At 43.7% G+C, this 25682-nt stretch overlaps 6 protein-coding genes, 2 long non-coding RNA genes and 1 pseudogene across 11 annotated transcripts in view; 8 read left to right on the forward strand and 1 right to left on the reverse strand.

The window, feature by feature from the left end:
• Positions 1–471, forward strand: part of LOC108061444 (putative inorganic phosphate cotransporter) — a 62845-nt gene extending 62374 nt beyond the window's left edge. For both annotated transcript variants that reach the window (XM_070214023.1, XM_017147624.3), the window contains exon 4: positions 2–471. In XM_070214023.1, the coding sequence (XP_070070124.1) occupies positions 2–298 (297 nt within the window). In that variant the 3' untranslated portion in view covers positions 299–471. The remainder of the gene's footprint in view (position 1) is intronic.
• Positions 472–1124: 653 nt separating this feature from the next.
• LOC108061383 (putative inorganic phosphate cotransporter) lies at positions 1125–3127 on the forward strand. Of its 3 annotated transcripts, none has more exons than XM_017147505.3 (4): positions 1125–1227; positions 1549–1685; positions 1740–2813; positions 2873–3127. In XM_017147505.3, exons 1-4 carry the CDS (start codon positions 1206–1208, stop codon positions 3095–3097), a joined length of 1458 nt encoding a protein of 485 aa, XP_017002994.2. In that variant the 5' UTR covers positions 1125–1205; the 3' UTR covers positions 3098–3127. The 3 variants fall into 3 exon arrangements, with proteins under 3 accessions (XP_017002994.2, XP_070069246.1, XP_070069245.1); XM_070213145.1 differs by lacking the exon at positions 1125–1227 and adding an exon at positions 1286–1336 and having other exon boundaries at positions 2873–3125; XM_070213144.1 differs by lacking the exon at positions 1125–1227 and adding an exon at positions 1388–1473 and having other exon boundaries at positions 2873–3124.
• Positions 3128–3460: 333 nt separating this feature from the next.
• Positions 3461–5198, forward strand: LOC108061361 (putative inorganic phosphate cotransporter; annotated as a pseudogene).
• A 384-nt stretch (positions 5199–5582) lies between these two features.
• Positions 5583–7597, forward strand: LOC108061373 (putative inorganic phosphate cotransporter). The gene is made up of 4 exons (XM_017147493.3): positions 5583–5607; positions 5880–6016; positions 6071–7144; positions 7205–7597. Exons 1-4 carry the CDS (start codon positions 5583–5585, stop codon positions 7442–7444), a joined length of 1476 nt encoding a protein of 491 aa, XP_017002982.2. The 3' UTR covers positions 7445–7597.
• Positions 7598–9115: 1518 nt separating this feature from the next.
• LOC108061371 (putative inorganic phosphate cotransporter) lies at positions 9116–11052 on the forward strand. The gene is made up of 3 exons (XM_017147490.3): positions 9116–9339; positions 9398–10471; positions 10557–11052. Exons 1-3 carry the CDS (start codon positions 9181–9183, stop codon positions 10815–10817), a joined length of 1494 nt encoding a protein of 497 aa, XP_017002979.2. The 5' UTR covers positions 9116–9180; the 3' UTR covers positions 10818–11052.
• Positions 11053–12791: 1739 nt separating this feature from the next.
• LOC108061411 (putative inorganic phosphate cotransporter) lies at positions 12792–14683 on the forward strand. The gene is made up of 4 exons (XM_017147559.3): positions 12792–12900; positions 12961–13506; positions 13728–14392; positions 14468–14683. The coding sequence occupies exons 1-4, from the start codon at positions 12867–12869 to the stop codon at positions 14681–14683; spliced, it is 1461 nt and encodes a 486-aa protein (XP_017003048.3). The 5' UTR covers positions 12792–12866.
• Positions 14665–20847, reverse strand: LOC108061410 (spatacsin). The gene is made up of 6 exons (XM_017147558.3): positions 19568–20847; positions 17922–19394; positions 16389–17861; positions 15268–16325; positions 15047–15208; positions 14665–14978 (listed from the first exon to the last, which is right to left on the reverse strand). The coding sequence occupies exons 1-6, from the start codon at positions 20627–20629 to the stop codon at positions 14759–14761; spliced, it is 5448 nt and encodes a 1815-aa protein (XP_017003047.3). The 5' UTR covers positions 20630–20847; the 3' UTR covers positions 14665–14758.
• A 402-nt stretch (positions 20848–21249) lies between these two features.
• Positions 21250–22017, forward strand: LOC138912273 (uncharacterized). The gene is made up of 2 exons (XR_011417790.1): positions 21250–21400; positions 21554–22017. It is a non-coding gene; the product is annotated as an uncharacterized lncRNA (long non-coding RNA).
• Positions 22018–24611: 2594 nt separating this feature from the next.
• On the forward strand, positions 24612–25267 carry LOC123003447 (uncharacterized). The gene is made up of 2 exons (XR_006412596.2): positions 24612–24791; positions 24867–25267. It is a non-coding gene; the product is annotated as an uncharacterized lncRNA (long non-coding RNA).
• Positions 25268–25682: the final 415 nt, after the last annotated feature.

The raw sequence follows: 25682 nt of genomic DNA on the forward strand, positions 1-25682 counted from the left end.
GCACGATCGCGAACAGTGGCAAATTGTATTCATCATATCCGCCGTCATCTTCTTTGTGGGCAACATAATCTATTTAGCCTTTGGTCAGATGGTTAATCAGCCTTGGGATGCACCCGACTTTATGGACAAGCAAAGATCCCCAAATCTACAAGAAGAGGGAAGTGCCAAGGCTTTGGAAGCGAAGCAGAGTGAGAAATTGGAGGAAGCGAAGCGAAAGGAGAGTGAAGCTGGTTTAGAGAGCAAGGAACCCAACGAAAGCGACGTAAACGAGGAGAATCCTAGCAGGAACGATATTTGAGATCATGGGAAAATCGAACTAACTATAACTCGAAAACCCCTTAGCATTTTACTCACGGCTGGCCCGGAGCTCTTTTTTATCAAGAGTCTTTAATACAATAGCTATAAATAAGTCATTTGTCTTCCCAATGAGTATTTTAAGATGTAAATATAGAAACTATAAGTGAATAACACAACGACCTTGTTGAATTACCTTTCGAAAATATATCTCTTCGTTATCAATGAACACTGATTACTATGAGAAGCATTGGGAGTTCTGATCGTAAACAAGCAAGTAGTTGACGTATATGTCATGTGAAACTAAGATCGATTGGTTCTCCAATTAAGTTGACATGTGTTTTAACCAACAGTAAATTGAACTTTGATAAGGGAAGAAGGCGTAACAGGTATTGTTTAGATAAATACGTGGGAACATTGTTACTGAAGATAATATTGCCGAGTAGTACTAATAGTTCTGACCTTTGAGTTGTTATGCTTCTTAGATTTGGTTTGCGGCTTTTCAGGACCCTAAACACGGTTATTAACTAAGGTCAGTTTTTCTTTAAATGTAATGGCCCAAACTGGTTTGAATACGGGTTTTGGCTATTTATGGGCAGTAGTATATTTGTACTACTGCAAATTAGATTGACTAATCTTAGAATAATCACAATAACCAACATTCCTATTTTAACTCGTTTATGATCCTAATCGCGTGCCACGCTCTCTTAATCCATAACATGAACTCTTTGTGTTAATACGCACGCGTAGGGCCTTATCACAGAATAATCTGACTGATTAACTAAAAGTTGATTAACAACTCTCGTATGATTAAAATCGTCCCTGGGTGTGGTACTCCCACAGTTCACTCGAGTTCAATTGGTGTACGATTTCGGACGACGGAGGGTCAATTTTAAATTAGCACTTCAAGGATGACAGCTGAAGTAAATAAAGGTAAGGACAAAAAAGACATTATTGCAAGTGCAAGGAGTTGAATATCAAGGGAAGAGTGAAGAAACGTCAATTTAATATTCTTTGTGTTTTTCTAATCTATATGAATAAGGTTAAAGAAAAAGAAAATATATACAAGTTGAATCTGAAACTGAACTGCGCGTAAAGTGTTGATTCTATACAGGTGGACCTAATGGACTTTAACCGTTCGTTCTTGAAAAGTGCCTATAAACATAACATACTTAGCAGGTTTCGATTTCATGAGAATTTTCGATAATTCATAAACTTTACGCGATAATAACTATGTTCAATGGTTGATTACAGGACCCATGCTGGGAATGCGACACGTCCAGACCTTGCTGATTTTTCTCAACATCACGTGTTTGTATATCGGCCGCCTAAATGTGGGAGTATCCGTAGTGGCCATGACCAATGCCGAGTCCACCAATCCCAATTTTCCAGTAAGTACTCTGTGCAATGCGATAACCTTTAGCTTACAAGTTTTTGAATCCCAGGAATACGACTGGAGCTTGACACAAAAGTCCTATATAATATCCAGCTTCTTTTGGGGCTACATTTTCACCCAGTTCCTGGGGGGATATTTATGCAAGCGCTTTGGAGTCAAGAGTGTCATGCTCTGGGGATCCTTCGCGTCGGGAGTCTTCAGCGCTCTAACGCCACTCTTCATCAGCTTCGGCGGATGGCAGGCGTATTGCGGCATTCGAGTGCTGATGGGCCTTGCCCAAGGACTGATCTTTCCCTGCATCCATCAGCACTTGGCCAGATGGTCACCGCCGGCGGAGAGGAATCGCCTGGGCGCTCTCAGTCACACGGGAATCGAGTGCGGCAACGTGTGCGCCATGTTCCTGAGTGGAATGATAGCGAAGAGCCCAATTGGCTGGCCAGGAATATCCTACGTCTCCGCTGGAGTGGCCTTCGCATGGTGCGTCTTTTGGTTCCTTTTCGCCGCCAACAATGCAGTGGAATCTCGTTACATCGGCGAGGCGGAACTGGAGTACATCGAAACGTCCCTGAAGCACAACGAGGACTATCACAAGACCATCATTCCCATTCCCTGGCGGGCCATCTGGACCTCGGCTCCATTCCTGGCCCTTTTGGTGGCCCGCTGCTGCGAGACCTGGGGTCTGAGTACCCTGCAGGCCGAGATCCCAACGTACATGAACGGGGTTCTCGATATGGACATGAAAAGCAATGCATTCTTTTCGGCGCTACCGTTTTTGGCCATGTGGTTTATGTCGTATGTTTACCTGATTACCGCCGATGTTTTGCTCGCCGGAAATAGGCTAAGTTTAACGGCACTGCGAAAGACCTTCAACTCGATGGCCTTCTGGATTCCTTGTGCCACATTGATTGGAATAGGATTTCTGGACCAGAATCAGAAGAACTGGGCCATTGTCCTGATGACCATCAGTGTGGGTGTGAACAGTGGAGCGACAATTGGTACCTCCCTGAACACCATCGATCTGTCACCGAATCATGCCAGCATCCTCATGGGAATCGTGAATACAGCTGCAAATGTGGTGCCCATAGTGACTCCTCTTGTAGTGGGTCTAATCGTTGAGGATGATGTAAGTTTTGGTGTAAACATTTCTTTAATTTAATTTATCACTTATCATTTGCTTTTCAGACAAATCGCTCAGAGTGGCAGATAGTATTTATAATCGCCTCAGTACTATTCTTTCTTGGAAACTGCGTGTTCTTGTTTTTCGGCACGGCTGTTTCTCAGCCCTGGGATGCTGAGGACTATCTTCAGTTAAAGGAACCCGAACTCGCAATAAAACCAGCTATCCATGGAGCAAACAAAAATATTGATGAAATTACAAAAACTACGGTGGACCCGCTGGATGGATAGAAACGATATCCATGACAAAAACATTTACATGTATATATTTACATATTTATTGACTTACGTCTTAAATCAATATCTTAATTGGTAAATACCAAAATAGCATTTGTACAATTGTTTTCTCAAGGAGATTACTTAACAATTTTTAAAAGCCTTGAACTTATCAATTAGTGTTGTTTTAAATAGGCCAAACATACGATAAGCCATGTATGGTTATCTAAAATAACAAGATGTGATAAGGCTAAATCGCAGACGAGCTTACCTAATCACGATTCAATCTGTATTTAAATCACTCGGTCAATTTATTTCCTTCAGTTCTCCGGATCGGTCGATTAAAAGTGGCGGCAATTTTTTCTGATCAAATCGAATATGTCGGAAGAAATTAATAAAGGTGTGTGTTAAATTAACTCATTCTCTTGGATGTTAATGGAATTCAGATCACATACCTATTCTCTCCCGAGGGTATTTTTCTCGTGTATCTTAAATAGTATATCCACCTGCTTCTCAACTTCTAGGAAGTAATTTCGATCTTTCGATAACTCGAGTATTTTTTTTGTTGCAGGACCCTTAGTGGGAATGCGACATGTCCAGATCTTACTGATCTTCCTTAACATAACCGTTATGTTCATAGGCCGCCTGAATGTGGGCGTGTCTGTAGTGGCGATGTCGTCATGCGGAAACCACGAACCCAGACTTTCCGGTAAGATCACGGACTATAAAGAAGATAGATAAGAAATACCCCTAATCTCTTACCGTTCCGCAGGAATACGACTGGACGGAGGCGGAGAAATCGTACATACTATCCAGCTTTTTTTGGGGCTATATCTTGACCCAGTTCCTGGGGGGCTATCTCTGCAAGCGGTTTGGCGTGAAGAGTGTTATGTTCTGGGGTGTCTTTGGATCCGGAGTCTGCAGTACTTTGACACCCTTGTTTATTGGATTTGGCGAATGGCAGGCATACTGTGGAATCAGGGTGATCATGGGATTGGCGCAGGGAGTGGTGTTTCCCTGCATTCACCAGCACCTGGCACGTTGGTCACCGCCGGCGGAGAGAAGTCGCTTGGGAGCTCTCAGCTACTCTGGATGCGAGTGTGGAAATATGAGTGCCATGTTCCTAAGTGGAATGATAGCCAAGAGTTCTTTGGGATGGCCAGGAATTTCTTACGTCTCGGCTGGAGTGGCTTTCTTGTGGTGTGCCTTGTGGTTCGTCCTCGCAGCCAACAATCCCACTGAATCCAGATTTGTGGGGGAAAAAGAACTTTACTATATTGAGTCGTCGCTGAAGCACAATGAAACGTACCATAAGACCATTATCCCCATTCCCTGGAAGGCGATTTGGACCTCGGCTCCATTCCTAGCTCTTTTGGTGATCCGTTGTACCGGGATGTGGGGTTTAAGTACCCTGCAGGCCGAGATTCCAGCCTACATGAACGGTGTTCTTGATATGGACATGAAAAGCACTGCATTCTTCTCGGCGTTACCGTTTTTGGCCATGTGGGTTATGTCGTATGTCTACATGATTACCGCCGATGTTTTGCTCGCCGGAAATAGGCTGAGTTTAACGGCACTGAGGAAGACCTTCAACTCGCTGGCCTTCTGGATTCCTTGTGGGACTTTGATTGGAATTGGATTTCTGGACGTGGAACAGAAGAATTGGGCCATTGCCCTGATGACCATCAGTCTGGGTGTGAACAGTGGTGCTACTATCGGTTCCTCTTTGAACACGATCGATCTATCACCAAATCATGCCAGTATCCTCATGGGAATCGTGAATACAGCTTCGTGTTTGGTGACCATATTCACTCCCCTGCTCGTCGGCTTTATCGTTGTGGATGATGTAAGTTTTTGCCAGTATCTTTTTCTAAATTAGCACTCCAATTCATGTATATTTCAGACAAATCGCTCGGAGTGGCAGATCGTATATATAATCGCCTCGGTAATGTTCTTTTTTGGGAACTGCGTATTTTTGATCTTTGGCACGGCAATTTCCCAGCCCTGGGATGCCGAAGACTACCTTCAGTTGAAGGAACCCGAGATGGCTATAAAACCAGTTATCCATAAAGCTGCGAATGATGCTAAAGATCTTTCGGTCCCCCTTAAAAGATAATACAGATATGGTGTCTATCCCTAAGTAACACAATAATAATAAATATTCTTTAAAAGTACTTATAGTACTCTATAATGACTATGCACTTTTCATATGATTAATGGAGTTGAATTTGGAATGAATATCTTAATTGATAAGATATTGGAGGTCAGTAAATCAAGCCTCATCGTTAAAAGTGAAACTTTTTTCCTTTAAAACGCGTCAGCAGATGTTAAAATTTGCCCGTGGTTTGACTTTATCGCCTGATGGCGTTTTAGATAAGCGAAATACGCCTTATCGGCTTATTCGATTTGGATTTAAATCAACATTATGTTACTGCACCCATTCACTTTAATTCCTACAGTGCTTCGGATCAGTCGATTTTAAGTAGTGATCCAATCAAAAATGTCGGCCGAGGCAAATGACAATGGTGTGTGTAATATTAGATCCTTCGGTTCGGATTAGAATTTGTGAATGGAACGGCTTCCCACGATCTTAACACACTTCATACGCCCTTCAGAATTCAGACCTTGCCCTCCGCCTGAAAAATTCCCGGGTTACCCGCAAGCCCATTGAGTGGTCATAAATCACTCCAATTATGGCGACGATAACGATGTCTCAAGAGCCATTCAGATTTATTTGCCGAACCGCTTGCAGGCAGGAAGTACGCGCGATAATACCAGTTTTTTCGTTTTGTTGCAGGACCCATAGTGGGAATGCGACATGTCCAGGCCCTACTGATCTTCCTCAACATAACTATTATGTTCATAGGCCGATTGAATGTGGGCGTGTCGGTGGTGGCGATGACGAATGCGGAAACCACGAATCCGGACTTTCCCGTAAGATCACGGACTATCACAAAGAAATACCCCTAATCTCTTACCGTTCCGCAGGAATACGACTGGACGGAGGCGCAGAAATCGTATATACTCTCCAGCTTCTTTTGGGGCTATATCTTCACCCAGTTCCTGGGGGGCTATCTCTGCAAGCGGTTTGGCGTAAAGAGTGTTATGTTCTGGGGTGTCTTCGGGTCCGGAGTTTGCAGTACTTTGACACCCTTGTTTATTGGATTTGGCGAATGGCAGGCTTACTGCGGAATCAGGGTGATCATGGGATTGGCGCAGGGTGTGGTGTTCCCCTGCATTCACCAGCACTTGGCCAAGTGGTCACCGCCGGCGGAGAGAAATCGCCTGGGGGCTCTTAGCCACACGGGAATCGAGTGCGGCAATGTGAGTGCCATGTTCTTGAGTGGAATGATAGCCAAGAGCTCGCTGGGATGGCCTGGAATTTCGTATGTCTCGGCTGGAGTAGCTTTTCTGTGGTGTGCCTTGTGGTTCCTTTTTGCAGCCAACGATCCCACTGAATCCCGATTTATAGGCGAAAAGGAACTTCACTATATTGAGTCGTCGCTGAAGCATAATGAAAAGTACCACACGACCTTTATCCCCATTCCGTGGAAGGCGATTTGGACCTCGGCTCCTTTCCTGGCCCTGCTGATAGTACGATGTAGCGAAAACTGGGGACTCAGCACTCTGCAGGCCGAGATTCCAGCCTACATGAACGGAGTCCTCGACATGGACATGAAGAGCAATGCGTTCTTTTCGGCACTTCCATTCCTGGCCATGTGGTGCATGTCGTATATTTACCTGATCACGGCCGATGTTCTTCTGAGCAAGAACTCGGTTACCCTGACAGTGCTGCGGAAAACCTACAACTCGATAGCCTTCTGGATTCCGGCCGCCACTTTGATCGGCATTGGCTTCCTGGATAAGGATCAAAAGAACTATGCAATTGCACTGATGACCATCAGTGTGGGCGTAAATAGTGCACAGACCATTGGAAGTGTTCTAAACACCATCGATCTATCGGAAAATCATGCCAGCATTCTGATGGGCATTGTGAATACAGCTGCGAATTTTGTGCCCATAGTCACACCTTTGGTGGTTGGTTGGGTTGTAGAGGATAATGTGAGTATTAATAACAATAAGTAATTTATTTAATCTATTTATTTGCATCATTCTTTTCAGACTGATCGGACTGAGTGGCAGATCGTGTTCATCATTGCCTCCGTAATCTTTTTCGTGGGCAACTGTATTTACCTCGTCTTTGGAACTGCTGTTACTCAGCCCTGGGATGCCGAAGACTATCTGCAAATTAAGGAACCTGAGCTTGCCAATGGGCCAGCCAGCCAGGAGAAACCTAAAGAGGAACTTTCCTTAAAGATCAACGAAAAAATCAAAGACACTTCGAATGCGACAAATAGATAGTAAAATCATTTTTCTTTTAAGCCGAAATTAAATTGACAAGTCTGGGTAGGTTTAAGTAATGTACGGTAAAACAAATAATAAAATAATATGTATTTAATTTGTATTAGCTATGTTCTGAATAAAAAAATTGTTATTGATATACAAGCACGGGTAATTAAAAATAATCTAGTCTTCCAATTCAGCAGTCTATAAATCACAAGAGATAACCAATATTAAAAATAGGTACAAATATAGAAAACATTCCTTGTGTTTAAATGCTATAAGCATTTGCCTTAATTATTTCAACTTACGATTACAATGTCTCAAGAGCTAATCAGCTTTGAGAACAGGGCTTTTGCCATAATATACCTAGACATATAGTTGTAATTAAAGAGTTTTAAGTGGGAACCCCGCAGTTTACTTATATTCCTTAACGCAAGCAATATCTTTTGTGCATATTTCTCTGTACAGTTTCTTTATACTTGACAAGTCTAATTCTAGTCTGTAATGTATAAAAAGCTTTGCAGTTTTGCGATTTTGAAATTTAATCAAATATTACAAAACCAGTATCCAGATGTGCAAATAAGACCACTTGTTCCATCACTCCTCTTTTAAAAATAAAGTTAGCAGCGACCTATATTTCTATAATTCATAATAACTTACTTTTCCAATAGACTGATGGGTTACAATGAACGTTTTATTTTATAGAAGCAGCAGTAAAATTTGTTTACAATTTAGCACAGCTCCCCAAAGCTAGCGCCATTAATGAAAGCCCAATTTCCGATTCCTCTTCTACGATCACTGAAAACCTGAAAAAGCTTTCGAGTCCCTGAGAAGATAATGAAAGCCCTGGTAATCTAAAGACAAGTCCATGTAGCTTTAGCTCATAACACACTCAGTGGCAAGGGGAATCACTTGAGATTGTAAAACCAAGGCATTAGTTTGGCTTAGATTAGAGTTTTCTTTAATTTAATAAAGCTCTATAAATTGACATAAACATTATAAATACTTTGGCCGTGTGGCTGCTCGGTACATTATCGATTCGTTGATTATTTATTTAACTGGTAGCATCGCTTATCAGGCGCGTTCCATTGTTTCGCCGAGATTAAGGCCATAAAGAATAATATTCCGAAAAATAAATAAAATCATTCATTTATGGCTGCTCTTGGTTTCTTCAAGTGGCGAGTAAAGTTTGCCTCTTTCCGCTTTCCGTTTTAAGCTTTCGGCGGCTCGGATTTAATTTCAATACGTTTTGAGGTCTGCTGAACAAAAACGTTAGTTGATAATCGTGCCATAAATCTTTTGGGCAAATAAACACGTCTCTGGCAAAATGGAGTGTTGGGTGTGTGTGTTTTTTAGCTACCACTTTGTGTAAATCCATCAATATTTACTGATAATACGTAGGAACATATGCATATGCTTTCTCAGTCCGCTGGCGAATACGAGTAGCACAATGGATCGGATACGTCAGTTGTCGGCTTCTGGAACGAGGAGTTGCGTCAAAGTGGCTCCGATCTTGTTTGCGACCGAACCATCTCTCTGGGGACTCACCTGCGAGTCCCCGGGCAAACAGAGGTAGATGTGAATGATATCGGTGAGAGTTCCGGCCGAAGCTCTCAAAGCTTTCGCTTGTCGTATAAATGTTGGCAATACAATGGCGTTTGGGCTTAGAACCGTTCTACCAATCTAGGAGTGCAGACCTCGGGTTAACCCGCAAACAAAGTGTTCCCCGTGGGCTATCTTCTCGGACTATCATCATGACCCATAAACCATCGAAGGGCCCTCGCCTGGGCGTTCGGCATCTGCAGTCGTTTCTGCTCTTCCTAGGCCTCACTGTAATGCACATCGCCCGTCTGAACGTGAGTGTGGCCATTGTGGCCATGACCAATGCGGCCACCACGAATCCTAATTTTCCGGTGAGTTTTTAATAGATTAACGAGTGATTAACTCCTAGCTGACGTGGCTGGTTTCCAGGAATTCGAATGGACGGAGAAACAAAAGTCGTACATTCTCTCCAGCTTCTACTGGGGCTACATCCTGACCCTTTGTCCCGGCAGCTTCCTGTGTCGTCGCTATGGCGCCAAGGTGGTCCTCTTTGTGGCCAGCTGTGGCACCGCCGTCTTCAGCCTGATGACCCCTTGGTGCCTTACCTGGGGTGGCTGGCAGGTGTTCTGCGCCATCCGCATCCTGCAGGGTCTGTTCCAGGGCGTAATCTTCCCCTGCGTCACGGAACACCTGGCCATGTGGTCACCGCCGGAGGAGCGCAATCGCCTGGGCGCCTTCAGCTACACGGGCACGGATTGCGGCACCGTGCTGGCCATGTTCATCAGTGGCATGATCGCCAAGGGAGCGATGGGCTGGCCGGGCATTTCCTATGTCTCCGGATCTCTGTGCGCCGCCTGGTGCTTCCTCTGGCTGATATTCGCCTCCAACAATGCCACCGAATCGCGTTTCGTTGGCGAGGCCGAGTGCAAGTACATTGAATCCTCGCTGGAGCACAATGAGGACTTCCACGAACGCACGATTCCCATTCCCTGGAAGGCAATCTGGACCTCGGTGCCCTTCCTCGCCTTGCTGGTCACCCGGTGTGCCGAAACCTACGGATTGAGCACCCTGCAGGCCGAGATTCCTTCCTACATGAATGGTGTGCTCAACATGGAGATCCAGAGCAATGCGGTCTTCTCATCGCTACCTTTCTTGGCCATGTGGCTGTTGTCCTACGTCTATTTGGTGGCTGCCGATGTCCTGCTGAAGAAGAAGATCCTTTCGCTGACCTCCGTGCGCAAGCTGTTCAACACGCTCTCCTTTTGGATCCCGGCCGCCGCCCTCATTGGCATTGGATTTCTCAGCGAGGAAAACAAAAACCTGGCCATCGTACTGATGACCGTGTCGGTGGGCGTGAATAGTGGGGCCACAATTGGCAGTTCCCTGAATTCCATCGATCTGTCACCCAATCATGCTGGCATATTGATTGGCCTGAGCAATACGGTGGCGAATGTTATTCCCATCCTCACACCACTGATTGCTGGCGAGATCGTGGCCGATAAGGTGAGTCAACCGTCGAAGAAAAATATACAGAAAAACCCAAAACCAAATCAAAAACAATACTAATAAATATTTCCCAATTTCGCAGCACAATCGCGGGCAATGGCAGATCGTCTTTGGACTGGCAGCAGTCATATTCTTTGTGGGCAATGTTGTCTTCATCATTTGGGGAACCGCCAAGGCGCAGCCCTGGGATGCCGATGACTTCCTGCAGCCAAAGGATGCGGAAACAGCCTGCGAAAAGGAGAAAAGTACACCCACGCCCGCAGAGATCGCACCACCCATCGATCCCGTTCTGGAGCAGCAAATCAGTTGGCCCGAAAGGTATACGGCCAAAGCCATCGAGTGATTTGTGGAGGAAGTGCTGGACGCCAAAGTGCCCGCCAAAGAACAATTGCTTTTGTTAATCAGTATTAAGACATAAGTAGGCTGTAATTTATATTTATTCTATTTATAAGGCGTGACCGTAGCGCTAAGGCTTAAGTAAATTATTTTCAATTGAATCGCTTTGTTGTTACCAATCGCTCGTGATTTCGGCACTCGAATCGAGGAAGAGCCCGATCGGCAGGCGCAATCTAATCAGTTAATTTATCTTATAAATGTATATAAGCACTCATATTTATTTTGGATTGGGGCTCATGCGACCAATTGTCAATGGCCCAAAGCTTAGGCTGAGTGCTTTGCACTGCCTCCCTTTCGATGGGTTCAAAAACATTTGACACAGCTGTTTGTGAATATATGATATATGGATTGTGATACTTAGAAATAAACTGTTGACTTGTTTCTCCGCTCTTTGTACTTTGCTCTATTTGAACTAGTTGCTCGTGGCTCGCAATGAGATATCTGTTGAATGGAATCTATGGTGGGTGGCAGCTTTGTGTGCTCTACATCGGTCCAGCCTCCTTTTCAACGGCTTTCTAGTTACGCGACTCTATTTTAAGTTTTTGCTAATGGATAAGGAACAGTTTTATTGCTTCCTAACTGTATTTTCACGGATTTGTGAGTTGCTATATATCTCAGTTGGTTGAGAAGTCACAAACTATGTACCTTTGGTTGTAACGTAAGTAGTACTATGATCAATGGGCAATTAAAGATCGTGGAATCCCTGTCTGAGACCGGCCTACTTTTAAGTTGAGTAAGGTCCCTCCGCCTTATCTTATCAGCGGCTAATTCAGCAGTAATTATCGCCTAACGATCGCTTTGTCATTTGATAAAAAAAGCAGTCTAATGCCCCGGAACCAAAGTGATTGTAATTAGCTCTGGCGATTGATATAAAGTGCCTGGCCGACTGCCGGCGGTATATTTGCTCTCTGATAAGAACTTAACGCCAGCCACCGCGGCAGGAACAATTCGCACCCGTCATTGTTATTGTTTGTTTTTATACCCACGTTTGGCTCCCACGAGACGGTGAATTATTGGGGCGCGGAATAGAAATAGAATAGCTTCTCACTAGCTTGTAAAACTGTCAATAAACCAAAATGATTGACTACTGCTTATGAGATAAGCATCTAAATGCTTAAAAATTACGACAAATGATTTGTTTTCCTTCTTAAATCTTTCGGGAGTAATATTTCAAGTTCTTAAATCTTTTCATATTTTCCCTATATCTTAGTCACCGAAGTGCAATTGAAGTAGTTGATGTCGATATTTCTAGAACGGAAAGTCATAAGTGGAAAACGGAAATATAAAAAGCAAATCAATCGAAAAATTAATAAAAATTTATTTTAAGAGCATTCATAAATGTTCAGATAAATTTTATCTTATTTGTGAAGATGTAATACGTTTTTTTTTTGCCTAGATCAGACGAAAAGTAGGCTATGTTTCTATTTCTATTGAAGCACAGTTGAATGAACAAATAGCTTTATGATTCTAAGGTCCAAGGACAGATTAAGTTTTAATTCTTTACAATAGTTTAATTTTTGTTGAATCTTTATTTTATCTGGGTTATATTTAGAAACTACGCTAGATCTAACATTATAAGATAGAACCAATATCGCCTCTTTTTTTTTATTTTTCTTATTTTTCTGCTTTTGAAAACAGTTTGAAAGTTGAATTTGAATATATTTTTTTTAATTTTTTGTATTTCTTTTATATTGTTGCGAGCATTACAATCTAGTGTAACCCAGAGCTTGCTTTTCTTTTGCGTCCTCTGTTATCTGGACTCACTTTCATTGCAGTCTTATGCAGATTACCCCAACATATAAGCTTAGAACTCGGCTGCATCGTTTTCAGCGGCACGCGGCAAGAATTCAAGTTTCGGTGAAGCCTGTTTGCCGATTTGGCGGGTAAACTAGTTTCGCAGCATAGCTAGTTGCAGCTACATATTAACGTGCGTCGCCAATCTTTAAATTGCCAGTTCGATGATTTGAGGCGGTCGCAGTGGTTGTTGCGCTTTGCAATGACGATAAAATCATTCAACCTGGTGGTGAAAAGTGAGCTGGATATTTCGATATTCGCGTCAAGTTCGCTGTCAAAGTCTTTTGTTTTCGCAGCTCCCAAATGGGGCATTCGTCACCTGCAGGTGCTGTTCCTCTTCGCATGCGCCACCTTGACCGTGGCCCAGCGATTCAACATGAGCGTGGCCATTGTGGCCTTCACGAATGCCAACAGCAGTAACCCGAATTATCCAGAATATCGGCTGACTGAGCAGCAGAAGTCGTACACCATTAGTAGCCCCTTTTGGGGCTCGTGCTGCACCCAAATGATGAGTGGCTATCTCTCGAGTCGCTTCGGAGCCAAGATGCTGCTGCTGGCCATCATGTTCCTGACCGCTCTACTCAGCATCGCCACGCCCTTCGCCTTGGCCTGGGGCGGCTGGCAGCTGCTCTTCTGCGTCCGTTTCGTCCAGGGACTCGTCATGGGAGGAATGTGGCCCTGCCTGTACACCCATCTGGCCAAGTGGTGCCCCAAGAAGGAGGCAAACCGCTTGGGCGGCGTCATGACGACGGGCTTGGATTGCGGCACCATAATTGGATTCGCTTTGAGTGGCGTTTTGTCTGCTTCGCCGCTTGGTTGGCCCAGCACCTTCTATGTGCCAGGTGAGTTTAAAAATTTAAATTTGTGCTTAAAATAAATGGGGAGTACAGACCAACAAAAAATATTCAAGCAATACAGAAATTTTTTAGGCAATTTATATAGATAGAAAAGAGGATATTGTAAGAAGAGGGTAACCATAATAGCTGGTTAATGGTTCATAATAATAAATCACGTTTCATTGGCAATTGCTGATATATTTATCGATCTTTATTTCAACCCACAGGATACTTGGGAATTGTGTGGTGCCTTCTTTTTATGCGTTACGGTGCCAACAGCCCTTCTGAGTGCAGATTTATTTCACTGGCGGAGCGCAAACACATTCAACTGGCAATGGAGCAGAGTCAGGTGAATCGGGGAGAGACTCCTCCAGTGCCCTGGCTCAAAATCCTCACCTCACGTCCCTTTATCGTATTGGCTTTCTGTAAGATGAGTCAGGCATGCAGCTTCTACACGCTGATGCAACAGATTCCGCGCTACATCCATGGCATTTTCCACTACAGTATTGCGGTTAATGCCCTGCTCTCCGCTCTGCCCTTCGTCGTCATGCTTATGTCGTCCTACGGGTTTATCTTCCTGGCTGAATATTTGACCCGACGTCGGGACATTTCGTTGCCCATCCTGCGCAAGACCATCAATTCATTTGCCACCTGGACTCCGGCCGTAGCCCTTGTTACTCTATCCTACGTCAGCGAGAAGAATGTTGTGGGCAGCATGTGCTGTCTGGTCGCAGCAACAGCCGCCATTTCCGGACAGGCTATTGGTAGCTCCCTCAACCACGTGGACTTGTCGCCAAACTTTGCCGGACTGCTCTTTGGGATTAGCAACACCTTGATGTCTGCGGCTGGGGTGATATCACCCATCATTATTGGACTGACGGTCACCAATGAGGTAAGTAATACAAAAGTTGAAGTGGAAAGTTATAAAGTTTCATTGTTTAACTTGTATACTTAACTACATTTTCAGTCGGATCGCACGCAATGGCGTATTGTTTTCCTTGGCATCTCTGCGGTTCTATTCCTAGGCAACTTGTTCTATGTGATCTTCGGTCGGATGACTGTCCAGTCATGGAATGATCCCGTGTCCAAAGACACCGCAACTGAAGCATCACAAAAAACAACAGCCACAATTTCCACAGCAACCGATGAACCGCTATTTGTTGAAAAGTTTAACTATTTGTAATTGTATATTTGTTGTAACGTATTCAGTGCTAAATTTGTTATATAAAAACAATTTAAAATCACATTGGTATATATGTCACGTATCCCCTGCCGTGTGGAATTCGCTGCGACCGAAGTTTGTATCTCTGAGATAATAAACTGGGGATTCGTTGATCAGGGACATGACGATGGACTTGAAGCCCAAAATCGAAGCCAACTTGTATTTGAGAATCACCGATTTTATTAGTTCCACTAGTTGGATCAGCGACTCCTCCTGTTTAGAACTTGTGGCACTACTTTGGGTATGCAGCAAGTAACTACGAAAATAAAAATGATACAGAGGATGTTAATATAGAGAAGCAAGGGGAATACTATACATTCTTACCCCTTGACCACCTGTTCAATCACATCGTCATTGATACGTTGATGGCACAGATATTCCTGCAGATAGTTGCCTACTTGAAGCACTACAAATTGGGACAAGATGGCCTCGCTCCAGTTAATATCATAACCATAGGCTCGACCAAGAATCAGTGTTTGTGGGACGCTGAAATTAAAAAATGTAAACACCATTTGTACATTATATCAACTTCAGATATATCATACCTCAGATGGCTGTTCACCAATTCCCGAAACTGTTCCCTTGACCGCACTCCAATGACGCTGACGCACATATGGTTGGAGTTATTGTTGTGCCGCTTTTCCAGTGCCTTGTTGCAGAGATCCAGCTGCATGGCCATCAGCTCCGCGCGGGAAACACTCTGCTGCGCCAGCAAAAGCTTGTTGTCCAACAAATAGTTCTCCGTAGCGTGTGTGTAATTTTCCAAGGCCTGCTGCAAAAGTGTTTGCACCTCCAGAGAGCATTTCAGCTTGTTGGACTGTTCGGCGAGTGTTTGGATTTTAATTACTATCTCTTGGGCTTCCGTGGTCCACATCTCCGCCAACTCCTTGTACATGAGGAAGTGCAGGGCCGCCAGGCGCAGCAATTCCTTCCCATTCTTTGGTTGGTATTCTCTTAGGTAGCTAAGGATAGCCTGCCGAAGTCCGCCCTTCTGATCCTCATCGAACTGTCCCAACAAAGACTCGAACTGCTCGTTCTCAATCAGGGAATCGAAGCAGTAGAACATCTCACGGTAACGTGCTATCCCAATCAGCATCCGAACAATCAGCGACCAGGATTTCGCCTGGGCCAGCTTCCCATTGAGGACTTTAGCTTTCTGGAGCACACTCACAATGCCTTCCATGGAGCACTCGTGCACGAAACACAGGTGGGCCTTAATCAACAGCTCAACGTAGATTTGGTTTTGCTTTTTGTGGGACAGCACCTGGGGAATGCCCGACAATGTTCCCGTAGGGGAAGGCGTAGGCAACCCATAGAGTTTTATAACCTTGGAAAGATTCTCGAAGGCTTCGGTCTCCTCGAATACCTTTCCCTCCTGGTAGCGGCGATAGGTCTTTAGGGCATCACAATACTCGAGCAAACAATTACCCAACATGGTTGAATTGGGAGCCAGTTCTAGGAACAAGTGGAAATCTCTATCGATGCTGTGTCCCCAGAGATCAGCGTTCCTCAAAGCATTTCTTGGCTGATCTCTGGCGTTGAAAATATAGAACCGGGGACGTACAATACAGGTGGTCAGCTCCAGGGCTATACACTCGGCAATCTGTTAGTGTGAAGAAGACAGATTATAAAACGATTGCAATGCGAAAAGATTACAAAAACTCACTTCTTTTGGTGTCATACGCGTTGATATTTGTATATCACTGACCACCAGCAGACGCTGCAGGCAATCCTCGGCAGCGGCGCTTTTTAAAAGGATACCAGCATCCTTGGTGCGCAGCACATCCAAGTACTCCTTGTCCAGATACATGGCTGCCCTATAGGCGAGAACAATACGTCTGCCGAGCTCCACGCCGTATTTCAACTTTGATCCGATGCCCAGCAAAGTGTCCAGCGTCTGCTGCTTCTCCTTGGAGGGGATCTCTTCAAACTCCATGGCCACAGAATCCGAGCAGCTATCAGAAAGATCACTGTCCCAACGCGACACCACATTTTGGTTTAGAGTGATTCGATTAAACTTTGGAAACGCACTCTTCTCAATTTCGCCGAGCAGCTGGCGTTCCTTGCTTGACAGATTACTAATGCTGGTCATGCCTTCGGCCAGTGCCATCGCAAACACAATAAATCTAAGGTCGTTCGGCCGGAATTCGAAGAGCTCCTGAAGACGCAGTGCCTCTACAATGTCGCCCTTGTCCAAAAGCGTGTTTAATAAAGTCATGAGTCTGGCTTCCATCTCCGGGGTAAGCCTAGTTTTATCGGATATGCTGAGGTCATCAATTCCGGCCAGTTCCTTGAGTTCCGAGAAGGATTTATATAGCACGCAGCGCTCTTGAAGCATGATTTGCTCAAAATACTCCGAGTGGTAAATGGACAACTGAGAGAGCTGGTCCTCCGGCAGTTGCAGATAGCACAAAACCATATCATACTCAATCTGATCTCGATCAAAGGATTCATTGGGGAACAGATGATGCTGCTTGATCACACCCAGCGTACTCTGAAGCAGCTCGTATCGTCGCAGACCGACTTGACTGACCGAGGAAGCGGCTTGCAACAGGAAGTTCACTAGAATGGCGGGTGCTAGAGCGTGCTGTTGAATCTCCTTTTCATACTCCTGATGGGGTCTTAATTCTCCCGCTTCCAGCTCCGCCATCCATTTGCGATAAACAATATCACTTAACGGCAACTGCAGCAAGGTGGCCAATTGCAGAGCTTCCTCGTAGGCTCGAGCTTCTGTGAGGGCATCCACCAGTCGTCTGTACTCTAAGCTATCCTTCTTCACCAGCTGCTCCAGATCAATGGATAGTTCGCGCAGCCAGGTGGCGGCTACACCGAAAACTTTATGTAGTAGACAGAAATCAAGCAGATCACAAATATCGCCCACATCCGAGCGACAGATGCAGTCAAGGAATCGCTGCTGCTGCAGTATGCAGTCAAAATTGGACTGTAGTTGGATGATCAGCAAGCCAATGGAGCGTTGCATCACTTGCTTTCTGGGCAGAGCACCGCAAAGGGGCAGAGTGACTGAATTCTGGCTCCAGCTAAAGAAGAACTGGCGTAGCTCAACGATTGTGGCATCGCTGAAGTCCTCCTGGTGCGCTGTCAGCTGAAGAAAGCGGCACAGATGTGTAAACTTGCACTCCTAAAAAGGGAATTAATGGCTAAATTATAACGAATAGTAATTTACAATATGTATACCCACGGGCTGAAAGATTTCTAGGCTATGCAGGAGGGCGTTCACATGTCCACCAGCTACAGCCCCTCGGATGACAGACCACACCCAATCCGATCGATTCTCCTCTCGCACCTTGGAGGCCTCCGGCAGTTGATTACTCCACTGACCACTGGTCACCGATAGCCAAACGATCCAGCACCAATCGCGGTTCTGCTCGCTAAGTGCGACCGCCAGCACAGCCAGGATAGGCAGCTCCTGTCGGATGCAGTGCCTCAAGAGATTGATGCTACTGCAGTGCGGCGTATTGCCCACCATCATCTCCAGAAACTTTGCTGTGCTGGGAATAATTTCATCTGGCAGACTATTGGTGCTGCACAGTATAATGGCAAATATATCCTGTCGAGCTGTGTGAGTTAGCAGAGTGCACAACGACTGATCCGTATTCCTCTGGAGCTGCTGCATGCTGGAATCTTGGTTCGAACTGTGCGAAGAGTTGGTCATCGTTTCCTGCGAGGAATTCGTTTGCATTTCCCCGCTCCGACGTGGCGGTCTTTGGAAGCTTCTTTTGTGCTGGCGATCGCCAGAGGATTCGAAACTCAAGGCGCGCAGCAGATGCACACCGATTGGGGAGGATTTAAAGTGCGGCAAGAGCTTCTTGAGTTCACTTAACGGAAGATCGAAGTATTGAAAGATGAGGAGCAAGTGCCACCAGTCATTTCTGGAGGCGTAGTATTCGAGCAAAGCTACTGGAAGTTTTCCAGGAGTATCCCTGACAGCCAGTCGCATCAGGGATTGATATAGTTCTAAGGGGAATTCTTTGGGATTTGCCTCCAGGTGTTGCACTAAATCCCGATCCCACTCAGCCAGTGACTCCGAGTAACTTTCTCCGCTTCGGGGCTTTGGTAACATCCTCTGGAGCAGTAGAAAACTCCTTAGTTGCTGGGTATCGAAGCCCAGCATCTCGCAGCAAGCAACGCAATGGGTTACCAGCTCCTCATCCCCAGCATGCTGCAGTGCCATCTGGGTAACCGTCTCACAGGCGTGGAAAAGCTGCGTCTTTGTGATCTGACCATAAAGCTGCAGTTGCTCGGTGATCAGGTAATACACGGCATAAGCGCTTCTCTGCTGTTTCAGATAATGGGTGTAATTCAGTTGAGATTTCCTGGCATATCGCTGACAGAGACGCGCATTTGAAAAGCTGACCAGCTCACCATGCCCAGCGGTGGCCAAAAGTGGTAGATTCACCTGCTTAAACTTCAGGAAAAGATCGTGGGCTGTGGGCAAGTTGGAACTGCCGCTCGTCGGTCCGTGATCGAAACGAGCAATCAAAGATTTGAGATAGGGCACCCGACCCAAGTTTGTAGAGGCGAGAAATCCCTCCAGCGAGCGGACACTTGGCTCCTGACCCAGAAAGTCGTAGAAGGTGAGCAGCGGATGCCCCTCAAAGGAGTCGGCTGTATCATGAGTTTTTTCCAAGTACGCCTGGACGCTCTTGGAAATCTGAAAGAATATTGAAATGAGTAATCGAAGATTGTAAGGCATAATAGAAGAATAGTTGAGGATTATAAATATAGATTATCAAAAAAACCAAACTTGGAATATGTGTAAATTATAATGAATCAACCACATTCCTGATTTTTTTCGACTTAATATTAGAAAAATATTTAGCTTACCAACTCGAATCCCTCATTCTCGGTCAGCGAATATGTTTTTAAATCGACGATTAGGTTGATGAGGGATTCCTGGTGGGTCTCAGTGCCGGCCAGCTGTTCCAGCGCGGCGACAGGCACACATTCCATGAGAAGCAGCGGGTATTGGCCGCGATCCAGCAGATATTTAGCCAGAGGCTGACGGCTGAGGAGATCAGCGTGCTTTCCCAAGCACTCCATGGTGCAAAGGCGACGCAGCAGAGTTGGAATGTCCCCGGACTCATCGGTGAAAAAGTATCCCGCGCGGGCAAAGAAGTTTCTCAGCACTTCGCCGGGCTGCTGCAGTTGCTCCAGGGCGTACTCGTACATTGTGTCATCTATTTTCCAGGCGGCAAAGCTTTGTTCCAAAGGAGTCAGCTCTTCCTGGGCCTCGAAACCCTCCTCCTGGCAGCGACACCAGCGTTGGAGCTCCGCCTGTTGGTCACTATCCACCAAGTGTTGCCAGACCATTTTCTTGGACAGCGAGCCCAGCAGAGATTCATTGCCATTGGCGAAGTACAGTTCGACGAGGAGCAATTGGAGTGCGTCCTCCGGTAGAGTCATCAAGGCTTCTATGTGGACACGGGGCAGCTGCGCCCGGTGCTTGGCCACCAGGGAGCCGCACTCCCGTAGCTGCTGGACGAGGGACCAGTGATAGGCGAGCACTGGCTCCTCCTGCTCGTACATCAAGGGCTCCCGACTGCGTAGGTGATCCAGCACAAATTCACACAACTCCTCGTCCTGGCACTCGCAGGCGAACTGGAAGAAGAAGCACTTGACATCCCGGTCCACATTTCGGATCACATCCTCCGCCTTGCAAACGAGTCGCTCGGAGAGCAGGCGCTGCACATAGGCCTGCACCACGTCGTAGAAGTAGTGGCGGTACTCCGGGACGGGGATCTTCCTCTTCTGCGCCCAGTACTCGATGCACAGGTCGATGTGCTCGCCCTTGGTGGCCACCTCCTTGATGATGGTCACCTCGCTGATCCCCCTCCAATTCTTGAATATCTTATCGCGGGCCTGAGCCTGCGCCTGGGCGGAATGCATTTTGGTGGGCGGAGTTCAGGTTTTGGAATGTTCTGCGGGCCTTTTCACATCTCTTTGTCTCGCCTCCGAATGGGCGAAGTGACTCGAACAATGCAATGCAATCAACAGTTGATAATAGCGAAGAAACAGCTGGTTCTGTGCTTCTTCTTCCAGGGAGCATACATAGATGTATGCAGCTGAACTAGTTCCGAGTACAGTGAGCGCAAAAGTTAGTGAGCTCCTCAAGTGAACTGGAGCAAGGAGAAAATAAAATAAAAAATACAATTCAAAGAAATATTATCATCAAAATACATAGATTAATCTCCCAATAATTTTCAGTATGCAACTGATCAGATTCCCTGAACACAACAAAAAGGTTAAAATATATTAATTGCCTTGTAACTTATAAGTTATAGAGTATCCCGTTTGTTTTTTTAATTAATTTTATTTAATCAAGTCTTTGTAGTAGCATGGATAAAGAAAGAACTAAATTAAAATAAAATTTTATTAACTTTTTTAACTTTGTTTCATTGCGTGACATTTTAATGGTCAAGAAACTTGGATCAGCTGGTCGTACCAGTGGAAACAGGTTATTATGTATGAGTATGTCTTGAAAACAACATATGTTTCGCACACTCTAGCATGCAGTAATACTTAGCAAACAAAGATAATGAGACTGCCACTCAAAAAGGCGGTATTAAATATCTACCTATTTTCATAGAATAAATCCGGCTCAAAAACTGTGGATCAAAGCATTTTAACCAATTCTTAAAAATAAATCTGATTTTGTGCGTAAGTACAAGTGTTTGAAACGCAATTACACATGTTCTTATTGTTATTCTGATGCTCTGTGCATGAGTCATAGAAGCATTCTGTGTTGCAAATACTTTGAATTTAAAATAAATAAATTGAACAGTAAATATCGTTTATTATCTTTAATTATAGGAATCCAAAAATAATGGCAAACGGGGTTTCTCACGGCTATGAAGACGCAGCTCGCGCGCAACGCATGAAGTCGATCGAAAGTTGTATCCAGTCATTGATGTGCACCGTACAATGCTCCAACTGCATCCTGACCAAATGCAACAAGATGAAGCGCGTGGTGCAGCACTCGAAGAAGTGTCAGCGCGGGACGATTGGAGGATGCTCCCTATGCAAGCAACTCATTGCCCTCTGCTGCTATCACTCAAAAAGTTGCCAGGAGAATAAGTGTCCCATGCCGTTTTGCGCCAACATTAAGTATCGTATTAAGCAGAAAACCAAGCAGCCACAAAATAAGAATATTGTGTAATGCCGTATATGTAAATACATCTCACTCAGTTGACTACTATTCCCACGGAATAAATATTATATTTATTGCCAATAAGGCAATTCATAAATAAAACGTACGTTTTTTAATGATCTACTGATTTTCCTTTGTCTACAGTACTTGAGGATACATCCATGTTTCTGCCTAAATTATACATTTTTGATAGAACCATGGTGGAACTATACAAGGTGGTCTCGTCAGCTCTGCTGAGGACGTTAAATATGTTTACCTCTCTGTCTCTCTTAGGCGATAGAATGAGATAGCTAGATAGAGACTGACACAAATAACGTCCTCAAAAGAGGGCAGCTCTCGCGACGAGATCACCTTGTATAGTTCCACCATGGATAGAACTGATAAGCAGATGAAATTGAAAAAAAAGTCAACTTTAAGAGCGCAAAAAAAATATCAGAAAAAAGTAAGCAAAAGAAAAAGATAAGGAGAATATGGCATATGACAAAAAGCTTGACTTAGGGGCATTTTTGAATTAGTTGACTGTGGACCACTTAAAAGTGCGGTTCTCAATATAAGAATTTATTCTCATAAAAAAAATCTGAGTCATACACGGCTGCTCCAATTATTTTCAACAATTTATGAAATAAAATCTCATTTCCTTTACAAGTAAGTACATTGTATGTACATTAGGGTGGACTTATTTTGTATGAAATTTCTAAGGCCATGCTTTCACCCCTTCATATATAGCCTTTTTGTATCCTTAATCCATTAAAAAAAGAAAAAGTAAAAAATAATTAGTTCTAGGCGGTGCGCAACGGGTTTAAAGTTTATAACGCATATTTCAGATTCATCTAGATGCCGTAGACTTAATTTTATACTTTGACAGTATTTTAAAAAGTATCTTAATCACTTTCCAGAGCTTTTTAACAAGGGATGAAGTTGTTGATAAAATTCGAGTCCCTAAGAGACAATTACAACTTAAAAATAACAATAATAACGAATAATCAAGGATTTTTAGAGTACAACTTATAAATATTACGGTCTGTGAAAAATAAGAGTCAATATCGTTGTATCCTTTGACGAAAATTTTTATTGGCGAACGCAAAAGTGATAGTTAATCTTCAAAATTGTAAAATAGAATCTCTATTTTATTGTGAGTCATAAAAATAAATGGTGAGCCGGGGATCGAACTCGGTCCTATTTGTTCGGAGACAGAAGCTCTACTGGCTAGGCTACGTCCAACTGTTAATATTTCTGAAATAAACTTCTACTTGACTCTGTTATTTGAGCGAAACCAAAAAGTTGACATGTTAAAATCTGACAAGAAATGAAATGGGGTAAATTCCTAGTTTTACACTTAATTTTTAGCGAAACTTTAGGGCCATTGCGCACCGCCTAAACGATGAAATAAAATTTTTCTGTTTTCGCATAAATTTATTGGACACAGAAACCTACCATTTAAGATGCTGAGCTCAGTTGACCTTAAAGAAGTCCACCCTAATGTACATATGTACAATGTACATTGTACATACCGAACAAAATTTGTGAAACGCAATTTCTATTCTGATGCTCACCAAAAAAGTTCTTCGCATGAGTCATAAAGCATATTTATTGTAGAATTGGTTGATGTTAGCATGTTATTTTGGTTAGCATTTAATGTTATGAAAACACCAACGGGAAATGCAATATTGAATATCCAATGGACCATCATTTAATACATATGAGTATCTATCTTATTCTCTTTAATTTTAAGGTTCCAAAAACTATGGCAGACGGGGTTTCTCACGGCTATCGAGACTCAGCTCGGGCGCAACGCGGAAGGATCCACGAGAGACATTCGGATATCGAGAACGTTATCCAGTCTTTGGACCACGCCAGGAAATGCTACTACTGCGTTCTGACCAAGTGCAACAAGATGAAGCGCGTGATTCATCATGTGGAGGAGTGTCGGCGCAAGGCGAAGGGAGGTTGCACCCTCTGCAATCACTTCATAATAGTCTGCTGCTATCACGCAAAACATTGTGTGGAGAAGGAGTGTCCCGTTTGGTTTTGCGCGAAGATTAAACTTATTCTCGAGCAGAAAAACAATAAGATTTCCAACTGTGAGGTTTTAGCTAGTGCCACGAACTGATAAACCAACTGACTGAAGGCTGAGCGGGAGTTGCTGCAGGCCAGGAGAGATTACACATTAAAAAATAATCTTAATTATGCTTGGTAACCTTTTGTTATGTGTAAGCATAAAAACAAGGTCTATATGACTGTAATAAATTGGAAAAAAAAATTATGTCCCACACGGCGGTTTAATATTTGTACACCAATTCATAAATTCCTAATTTCTTGGGCACATTATTGACTGGGGTAAATACATAGGTGGAAAGAAAATTTGAAAAACGTTTGAATACATTATTTCCTCACTGAGGATTATTAAATTATTAAATTCGATGATTTACTGATGAATTTTTGGTTACAGGGACGGCAGGACTTCAGGATGCAACTAATGTTACGTAGATTTCTCTGAAATGCCCACCACATGAGCCCCAGTCAAACCGGCCATAAACTACTCAATTTTATGAGCTCCGTTCATGTACATATGTACTTATCTATGTACATAGACTCTAGAGTCTAGACTCTGCAATCTATACTCAAGAACCATAAATATCTAAAATCCTAAAAGGACGCTGTGCTAAACAAATACACAAGCGTGTCTAACCCAAAATGGTATCGCTTACATGTGGTGTTGTTTGATCCGCTCAGGTAGCAGTTTGATCCCTGTCCAGGCCGTAAAAAACATTTCACAATAGTATCCCAAGTCAGGACTTGAAGAAAGGAATTCAGTTTCAATTCAGAATTCAACAAGCGTAGACGATACGGACTTTAAAAACGTTCAGTAACAATTGTTGATTTTGGCTACAATTATTGGTGGTTAGTATTTAATTTAAATACATTTAAAAAAAAATTCAATCGACCGTAACATTTTTAATTCTGTTTGATTTTAAGGAACTGCAAAATATGGCAAACGGGATTTCTAAAGCCTATCACGCCTCGGCTCACCAGCAACGGAGAATATTTTATGACAAATGTATCCACTCGTTGATTCACGCTTCCCAATGCAAAAACTGCCCTCGACCCTCTTGCAAGACCATAAAACGCCTCCTGCAGCACTGGAAGAACTGTCAGAGCAAAAAAACGTGCCATCATTGCAGAAAAGTGGCCGCCCTCTGCTGCTATCATGCTGTAAAGTGTCAGGCGGAGAAGTGTCCCATGCCGTTGTGTCCTGCCATCAAGCGCCAGTACAAGGAGCAAAAGGATAATAATATAGATACTCTGTTTAAATCCGCAATAAAAATGTAACACAATTCACAACAAATAAAAAACCAATTTTTAAAGCAAAAAAAATATATTTCGCAGGAGTACAAAACTAGAAATTTTATTATAAAACAATGAAGGAAGCTAGCTTCGGCCAGCCGAAGCTTATATACGCTTGCAGATCATTCCTATTAACTTACAAATCACAAAAATATTAAATTTCGTATTATTTTAACATTATTTTTTCTATCCTTCCCTATGGCATCTATATAATATAGTCGTCCGATTTTTGTAAAATTTAATTAGAAATTTGGATATATTAAAAAAAATCATATCCTAGAGTAGAATAGAATACAATAGAAACCAACGGAGCTATAATTTGTTTCAAAATAATTTCCCATTATTTTTTCGATCGTTCCTACACTCAAAAAAAAATTTTAGAAAATCGCCTATGGATTTGCTTTACTGGCGATTTTTTTCTATATTTCTGGAATATTTCTTGAATTT

This window comes from Drosophila takahashii, chromosome 2R (assembly GCF_030179915.1).
Source record: "Drosophila takahashii strain IR98-3 E-12201 chromosome 2R, DtakHiC1v2, whole genome shotgun sequence".
Lineage (NCBI taxonomy): Eukaryota > Metazoa > Arthropoda > Insecta > Diptera > Drosophilidae > Drosophila > Drosophila takahashii.